Source organism: Fringilla coelebs (assembly GCF_963513975.1).
Source record: "Fringilla coelebs genome assembly, chromosome: 20".
NCBI classification, from domain to species: domain Eukaryota; kingdom Metazoa; phylum Chordata; class Aves; order Passeriformes; family Fringillidae; genus Fringilla; species Fringilla coelebs.
The window spans coordinates 1,548,281-1,557,051 of NC_140046.1; the positions used below are offsets into that span (position 1 = coordinate 1,548,281).

Here is an 8,771-nt window from a genome sequence, read left to right on the forward strand (position 1 = left end):
TAGGTGGCCCCTCTGCTGGGCATAGAAATTAGGTATTAAACAAAATCAAAAATCACCATTGAAAATTACAAACTATACAACTCAAAAGCATTTAGAGTTGGTTCTTTTCCCACCCCCAGTCTGAAGAGAGAACTAATGGAATCACTGGGAACAGGGAAGTCTGGGGTTTACCATAAAATTCTGTGTCTGCATCAAATGAAAGCGAAGGCAGCCCAAGCCCCGGTGAGCGGAGAGGAAGGAGGAGATGCAATCCCAGCTCTTCCCTTTCCATTAACCCAGCAGGTGGAACGTTCAAACCAGAGACTGCAGGACCCAACCTGACTCTTTGTCCCCAGCACAGCTCCAGGTCCTCTCGGAATCAGCGGGACTTTTGCTTTTGAAGAACTGAATATTCACGGCTCTGCCACGGTTGATAATTAAAACGTGAAATCTGGCATTTCTCAAGGCTCCAGGATTTTTTTTGTTTCATTTTTCTCCAAGAGAATGAGGCTGCATCGAGGGCAAAATATTCTCCCCCACTGCCCTTCAGAGAACTTCAGAATGACCAAACGCCGCCAAAGCATTGACTCTGCCTCAGCTCTAAGAAAAAAGGATTCAAATTACTTTCAGGACATTGAGGTTATGTTGTGTCCAAACCATCCAATTAGGAGAAAAAAACCAAAATTACCTTCAGAGAATTAAATAAAAGTGGATCAATTGCAAATCGTATCTTTGCAAGCGTTTTACATTTACAACACATTTTTGTTTATGCATAAAATCAGCATTTCGAATGTTCTCTCTCAGCATAGAGCACGAATAACTGAAGATATTGAATAATTTGATTACTTCTGAATTTTAAAATTTAAAATGCTGTGGAACAGGGTATTTGGACTTCAACAACTGAGCCTGGAGATGGAAAGAAAGGCTGGAGCTGCCTCTGGCCGCCGTCTGCATCGACACCAGGGCTTAGACTTCCACCAGAGCCAAAGAGCTGCCCAGGATTAGCAGCAGAGTGAATCATTCCTTCTCAGGGCTATTTTACTCAAGAGAATCAATTTCCAAAACTGCTTAAAACATCAAATGAAACACAAGTTATCTAAACATCAGATTTTCTAATTTTATTAAAAACGCACAAATTTTATCCAACATGTTTTCTTTCATACAGTGAATGGTCTAATATGCACTGGAGGTCACACAAGCTTAGGTTCATTAGAACAATAAAAGACATATGAGAAATTTAATATATAAAGAAAAAAGTAGCAGCTGTTGACTGCATATTTGACCATAAAATTTAAATATTTTGGACTTTTATTTTAAAGACACAAAAATAAAACCTGTGTGGGTCTATATAAGTCATATTAACAATTCCATGAATGTTCAACAGGACTAAAAATTAGCAAAGATGTTTGTTTGTCTTTTTTTTTTTTCTTTTTAACCTTGTAACACTTTTAAACACCTTCTCGGGTTGCTGGTGCAAAGCACCTTACAGTATTTGTGCTATATATTTACTTTATTTGGCAACTGTCTGGGTTTTGTGGGTTTTTTTTCTTTGCCTTCTGTAAACAACACCTTTTACAAACTAGCACAGTGAACCACAAGCCCTGCAATCTGTTAGAACATCTACAGAAAAGAAAATGAACTATTTTGGTTGGCTGCTCAAAATCTTTTGCTTTTGAACAAGAGGTTTTTCTAAAACAGGATTTATTAGTAAAACATTGAGCTCCTGAATTTAACATTAGACGTAAACAGTTGACTGTTTTTAGTTCAATAGAGTCTTTTTGTTTAGCTTTTCTCTCTCTGTGAAGGTAGAATACTTTTTGTTTGTTTGTTTGTTTTTTCAAGTCATTTTCGTTAGAGGTCTGGGTGGTGACCTTTGCTATGATGAGGAGGTTTTGTACGTGTAGCTTTGTGAAGGTAGAAGAGTTGGTGCTGAGGGCTTAACATTTAGTATTTGCTATTTTTGGAAAAAAACAAAAAAAAAACCAACCAAAAAAAAACCACCACCAAACCAAAACAACCGAACCAAAACAGAAAAGAAAATAAGAAAGGAAAAAGGAAAGGTTGTCCCACCTGATCATCAGCAGGCTGAAATGGCTGAAGCTAAAAAGAGTTTCTTGTTGTCGAACTTTCTGAGAGACAAAAATGAACAGATTCATAATGCCAGAACCATCCTTAACCAGGGACGCTATAGAGAGTTCTTGACGATTTTTTCCCCTTTTCTTTGACCTCTCCTTCATTCAATTATTTTTAATTTTTTTTTTTTTTTTTTAACGAGAAGTTTCTAAGGATTGTGGCTCTTAGGATGACATCCAACAGGGTAATCAAACTCAGCCATCCTACGGAATGGCAGCACTTTTACTGTACAGCTTCCCCAGTTTCTTTGTCAATGGTACAAAAAAGTCCCCTTGCTTGTTTGATACAACCATAACATGGAGATTGTCCTGGTCTAGAGCAAAGCTTGCCTTGGAGCGATTGGATTCAGTTCGTTCCCAAGGTAAAATTGTCTTAGGGCGGGAGAGATGTTATATGAATTCATTTCTGTACACCATAACAATAAGCAGACTAGATGATCATCACTTACTTAGACCCAGTTTGTTTAAAGCTACCACACAGCTGCTTCGTTCATCTCTGGAGGGTGGGACAAGTGATTGCCGTAGTTAGCACCACCGTTGACGGATATCGACGAAAATGGGGGGCTGGGGCCAAAAACTTCCGCGGACATGGAGTGCAAGGACCCGGGCAGGTTGGGTTCGGGGCTGGGCGAGTCTCCCGGGGGGTGCGACATGATGTCAGTGAAGCGCTGAGCCTCACTCGAGGGGTGATGTCCGGGCAGGGGGTGGTCCATGGCCCCCAGCGGGGTCCCTGACGGCCCCGAGGAGGGCACGAACGGGAGATCCACGGGGGTCTGCGCTTGAGACGAAGGCGGTCCTTGCGGGAAGAAATCGTAATTGCTTCCAGGGCCGTAATACTCGCTCTGATAATCTGGCGGACAGAGAGAGACAGAGGGACGGTAACAGGCGGGCAGGTACCCGAGCGGGGACGGCACGGGCGCGCTCTCAGGGCGGCGCGGCTGGGCGGGCTCGGGGTGTCACCCACGAACCCGACGGGAAACGTGTGACCGGGCCGGCCGGGCTCCGGCGGCCCCGGGACCCCCTTCCCGCCGAGCAGCGGGGACACCGACACAAAGCGGCGCTCCCGAAAACACCGGGGGAACAGCGGGAGAACGCCGGGATCCCGCCGGCAGCGCGGCCACGGCCGCCCCCGGCTGCGGGAACCGGGCGGAACGGCCCCGGGGCGGCGGCCAGAGCCGCCTGGAGCCGACCCGGGAGCCCGGCACGGAGAGAGGCAGCGCGGGGCAGCGGTACCCACCTCCGTAGAAGGAGAAGGGCCCGTTGGGGATGAGCTCGCCGGGCTCCAGCCGGTCCACGAGCGGCCGCATCCTGCGCGGGCTGCGGAAGAACGCGTGTCGCCGGGCTCCCAGCGCGCTCAGCTGCTTCATCCGCCGCTCCTTGGAGCGCCGGTTCTGGAACCACACCTGGCAGGGCGGCGGGAGAGGCGCCGGTCACGGGAGCCGCGGGTCCCGCTCCCGGGAGCCCGAGAGGGATCGCGTTCCCCCCTTCCCCTCCATCCCATCTCCATCCCGGGGCTGCGCTTTTCCCTTTTCCCGGTCTCTCGTGCCCGGTGCGCACCGAGCCGCGCTCCAAGCGCGGCCGAACCCACGCGTGACGGCGGCCCCGCTCCCCACCGACTGCAGGTCAAGAATGATTGAGTTAATTCTTATTACCCTGACAAGATTACTGCTAATTACCCTCACACTGAGCCTCTCCAATCTAACCTCGTCTTTAATGGTCCTTTAACCCCCCATTACCCCAGCGCTGCGGGTTTATAAACCTTTTAATAATTCCAGCGCGTTGTCATTCTTATTTACCCATTAACCCCTCACATTTCTGGTTATTAATTTCGATACTGTTTGCAGCTTCTTTAGGACTTCGGCGAATAAACCCGCGGCTCTGTCCCCGCCGACCGGCTGGGGCTGGGGAGCCGGGAAACACCGGGAAGCACCGGGACGCCTCGGTAATAACGATTTCAAAGGCCGGCGGGGCTTCCCCGGGCCCCGCAGTGCGGAGGGTGCCGGGCACCGGCCCCTGCTCGCCTCCGCATCCCCCGGAGCCGTGCCCGGTGTCCGGAGGCGGCGGTACCTGGATGACCCGCATGTTGAGGCCGGTCTCCTGTGCCAGCTGCTCCCTGATGTGCCGGGTGGGTTTTGGGGTGGCCGCGAAGGCGGCTTTCAGAGTCTCTAGCTGTTTGGCTTTGATGGTGGTGCGGGGTCCCCGCCGCTTGGCCCCCAGGTTCTGGTCGTCGTTTTCGTTGCTCCCCGTCTCCTTGTCGGACACGTTGGCGCTTTCCGAGTCCTTGGCGTCGTCCTGGGAAGGGTCTTGAGAGTCGGGGGACAGGCTGGGGTCACTGCCGGTGGTGGCTGGGGAGAACAAACCCGGGTCACGCTCAGCCGGGAGGAAACACCGACCGCGAGGGACGGGCCGCGGCAGGACCGGGGGAGAAGAGAAAGGAGGGATATGAAAAAGGGGAGAAGAAGAAGAAGAAAAAAAAAGGGAGACAAGAAGGAGAGGAAAAGAAAGGGACAGGAGAGTGAAGGGAGAAGAGAGAGGAGGAATACAAGAGATAAGAGAGAAAGAGAGAGAGCAGAAAGGAGAAGACAGAAGAAAGAAGAGAAGAAGGAGGAAGGAGAGGAGCGTCTCATCCCAAAAAGCAGCGGGTGCCGAGCGCATTCCCGCCCTCATCGCCCCGGCCGCGCTCCCTCACCTGAATGCAGGCTGTTTTCTTTGGCAGTATTGCTGTTATTTAGGTAATCTTCTTTGCAGACAAACTTGTTCTCGTCTATGATGTAGAGCTCCTCGCCGGTGGAGAGTTGCTTGTTACACATCATACACGTAAAACAGTTCAAGTGGAACACTTTGCTCCGCGCCCTGCGGACCAGGTCGCTGGGGGAGATGCCCTGGGCACAGCCCGCGCACTTGGTCCCGAAACACCTGCGGGGAGAGGCCGGGCAGCGGTCAGCAGCGCCCGCCGAGCGCGGGCCCCGAGCCGCGGCCTCCACACACCCCGCTCGGCCACGGAAAACGGTATTAAATCAAATACGGCAACCCTGCAGAGCGCTCTCTCTTCCCGATATTACCGCTTTTCAAAATAAAAATCAAACCCGGCCTGGGCAGCGCTCGGGATCGCCGAACGCCGGCGCAGCGAGGCCCGGGCGCCCCCGCGCCCCGACACCCGCATGAAGGGCGCTCAGACAAACAGCTCGCAGGAATTGTACACGTTCTGTGCATCGGTACCGGCCTCGGTAGCGCTCCGGCCGGAGGAGCCGCCGGTGCGGGCAAGGCGGGCGCGGAGAGCCGGGGGACGGCGGGGCCCGACCCGCACCGGGGCCGGAGGCCTCCCGTGCCCCGCTCAGCCCCGCGGGGCTCTGGGAACCGGGGCCGGAGCAGCGCCGGGCCCGTTCTCGGGGAGAAGCGGTGGAGCTCGGAGCAGTGCCCGTCCCCGTGCCCAGGGAGAAGCGGCGGCGGGGCTCGGGGCCGCGCTCCGCCGGGCCGGGCCGGGCGTTGTGCCGGTGTACGGCGGGGGCTCCGCGGCCTCCCCGGCCCCGAACCGGTCCTTGCCCTTATCGCCGGTGTGCGGCGGCGGGGCCCGGCGGGCAGCGGTACCCCCGGCCGCTCCGAGCCCAGCATTGATGCCGGCGCCGCAGCGGACCGGGGACGCGCGGGAAGAGCGGCGGCGAGCGAGCGTCGGTCGCCGCTTCCCTCTCCATCCATCCATCCATCCATCCATCCATCCATCCATCCATCCATCCATCCATCCATGGATGCGCTGGGCCAGCGGAGCGCCCGCACCGCGCCTTCCCCGCCGGGCGGCACCGGGAACAACGCCGGGGTCACGGCGGCGGAGCCCCGGCGGGGTCACCCCCGCTCCGCTGCACCGGGCCCGGGACGGTGCCCGCGCTCCCGCGGCCCGGGCCCGGCCCGCACCGCCGGTCGATAGTTTGGAGGGAACTTTGGGCAACTCAAGCTCGGCCGGGAGACGCGGAGAGCGGCGACATCAACGGGCCCGACCCCGGGCCCGACTCCCGCTCCGAGATCACCGGGAGAAGCAGCCGCGGTTTGAGATGTTCGCGTGTCACGGGGAGGGAAGAGGCGCTTGTGGGTCCCGCTGACAACGGGGGAAACAACAAAAATAAAGGGAAAAATGGAGGTGAAAAACGAACGGAGAGGAGCGGCGGGGGCAGGCGGAGGCCGGTACTCACCGAAAGAAGTCGTTTTTGCAGTAAAGCTTGCCTTCTCGCGAAAAGCATTTCTCTGTCAAATTGCATTTACATTCACAGCACTGAACACACTTCACATGCCAAGCCCTGTCCAGTACATTCAACAAAAACCGGTCCAAGATCGGCCTTTTGCAGCCTGCACAGTGAACCATTGTCTTTGGTTAGTTCTGAGGGGGGCAGCGGTTTCCCAGGTATCAAGGAAAAAAAATAAATAAAAACAACAATTCTTTTTTTTTAGAAAGACGACAACACCGGCGAAGGTTTGGTTTTTGTTTAGTTTTTTTTTTCTTTCTTTTTTTTTTTCTTGTTTTTGTGTATGTATCTTTTAAAAGCCTTGGAGAAGTGAAGAAGGATAAAAAGAAAGGGAGGAAGAAGAAAAAATCTTCGTTCGAGTGTCCTAGAAGGGGTACACAGGAGAACCCCCCACTGCCCAGCGCTTCGACACAGCCGCAGGATCCCGGCCGCTACCAACCACACGGATAATAGTAATAATAATAGTAACAATAAAACAATTACGGCTATAAAGATTGGCGCTCAGAAAAATAAAAATTAAAAAAATTAAAAATAAAACCGCCAAAAAGCGAGCGTGATGAGTTTTTCTAAGGTCTGAGGTAGAGCAGTCAGGAGTCAAAGTGCTTTTCCCAATGAGAAATCAAAGGAGGAAAAAATATAATAACAACAACAATAATAATAATAATAATAAATAACGAGCCGGGACATGGAGAGGCGGTGGCGGTCAGACGGGCTGTGGCTGCTGCCGCGGCGACATCGCCCTGCGCGTCCTGACGCGGGGACGGGGACACGCGGGGACGGGGACACGCTCCGCCGCTCCTCGCTCCGCCGCTCGCTCTCCTTCTCTCTCTCTCTCTCTCTTCTCCTTCTCTCTCCCTCGACGTCTCGGCGGCACCGTCGCGCCGGGCTCTGTCTGTCCGTCCGTCCGTCCGTCCGTCAGTCCGTCCTACCTACCCCCGCGCATCGCTACCCGCGGCGGCCGCCCGTGTCCCCGGCGTGGCATGGCCCGGCGGTGGCGGAGCGCAGGGCCCGGGGCGGGCGGGCCGGGCGGAGGGCGCGGGGCAGAGGGGCGGCCCCGCCGTCCGGCCGCGCAGGGGCTCTGCATGGTCCCGGCGCCGCCGCCGCCGCAGCCTTATGCACCGCGCGCCCACGTCACCGCCCGCCGCGGCCAATCCGCGCCGCCGCCGCCGCCCCCCCGCGCCCGCCGCGCCGCCGCCGGACGGGGCGTCCGCGCCCCTTTATAGAGCCGCCGGGGCGCCACCGCCGCCTCCGCCCGCCGGCCCGCCGAGCGACCGACCGACAGACGCACCGACCGACACACCGACGGCCGGCCCGGGCCGGCCCCCCGAGCGCGATGCTCCGGTAGGTGTGAGGGGGCACGGACGCGGGCACGGTGCGCACGAGGAGACGGGGCCGCTCGGTGGGGTCTGGCACCCCCGCGGGGTCGCGGCTCCGTTAGAGGGACCCGGTGGCCGCCGGCGGCCGGAGGAGCGCCTCGCTAGGCACCGGCGACAAACGAGATTCCGCTTCGCCGCGGCTTCCCCGAGGGCGCGGGGTCTCCGCGGGGCGCGGAGTCGAGGAGAACCCCGAGGCGGGCCGCTTTTCCCGGGAGCGCGGCCCGGGACGGTCCGGCGGGGCAGCCCCGGTGGGGAGGGGGCGGCGGGCCCGGGGCCACCCGACCGCCGAGGGCACAGCGGAGGCGCCTCTAACTTCGCCGTGGTTCCGTTACCGGCGCTCGCAGCGCGCGTCCGGGGCCGAGGAGCACCGGCCACCGCCATGTACCTTCTCTATTTTGTCTTTTTTTGGTAAATAAAAATTAATTCGCTTTTGCCTTCCAGGGGCCGGTCGGTACCGGGGCGGTGCGGAGGGACGAGGTTTCTCTTTCCTTCGCGCTTTGCTGCCCGTCGGGAGCCACCGCTCCGGGGAGGTGTCACCGCCTAGCCCCGGCCCCTCCCGGCCCCGGAGCCCGCCCCTCTCCCCGTCCCAGCGGGCTGAGCCCGGGAGGGGAACGGCGGATGGAAGGGACCGAGCGTGCCCGGGGTTACTCACACCACCGAGAGCCGCGGCTGGGCGCGGGGATGGCGGAGGCCCGCCCCGGACGGAGCCCGCAGCATCCCCCCGCCTCGACCCACTGCCCTCGCTCTCCTTCACGTCTATTTTCCTCGTCCTTGAGAGGGGAAAAAAAAAAAGCAAAAAAAAAAAAAAAAGCGGGGAAGGCATAAATTGGGAGACAGAAAGAAAAAGGCAAGCAGCAAACGCGTTCCGCGCGGGGGGCAGCCGGGACCGGCGAGGATGCAGAGCGTGCCCGGGCCGGGAGAGGCGGCTCCAGGGCCGTCCTGGGCCGGGACATCGCCTCGGAGCTCCTGCCGGTGTTTGAAAGCCTCGGGCTGGGTCCCGCTATCATCCTCGCCCCCCGTCGGGACGCGCACCGGGCGCTCCCCGCGCA

At 57.2% G+C, this 8,771-nt stretch overlaps 1 protein-coding gene across 1 annotated transcript; it reads right to left on the reverse strand.

The window, feature by feature from the left end:
* Positions 1–2,581: 2,581 nt before the first annotated feature.
* On the reverse strand, positions 2,582–6,465 carry LHX1 (LIM homeobox 1; the record flags this gene model as incomplete). Its single annotated transcript, XM_084218991.1, has 5 exons — positions 2,582–2,961; positions 3,349–3,514; positions 4,179–4,456; positions 4,801–5,027; positions 6,296–6,465. The coding sequence occupies 5 exons, from the start codon at positions 6,463–6,465 to the stop codon at positions 2,582–2,584; spliced, it is 1,221 nt and encodes a 406-aa protein (XP_084075117.1).
* Between the last annotated feature and the right edge of the window lie 2,306 nt (positions 6,466–8,771).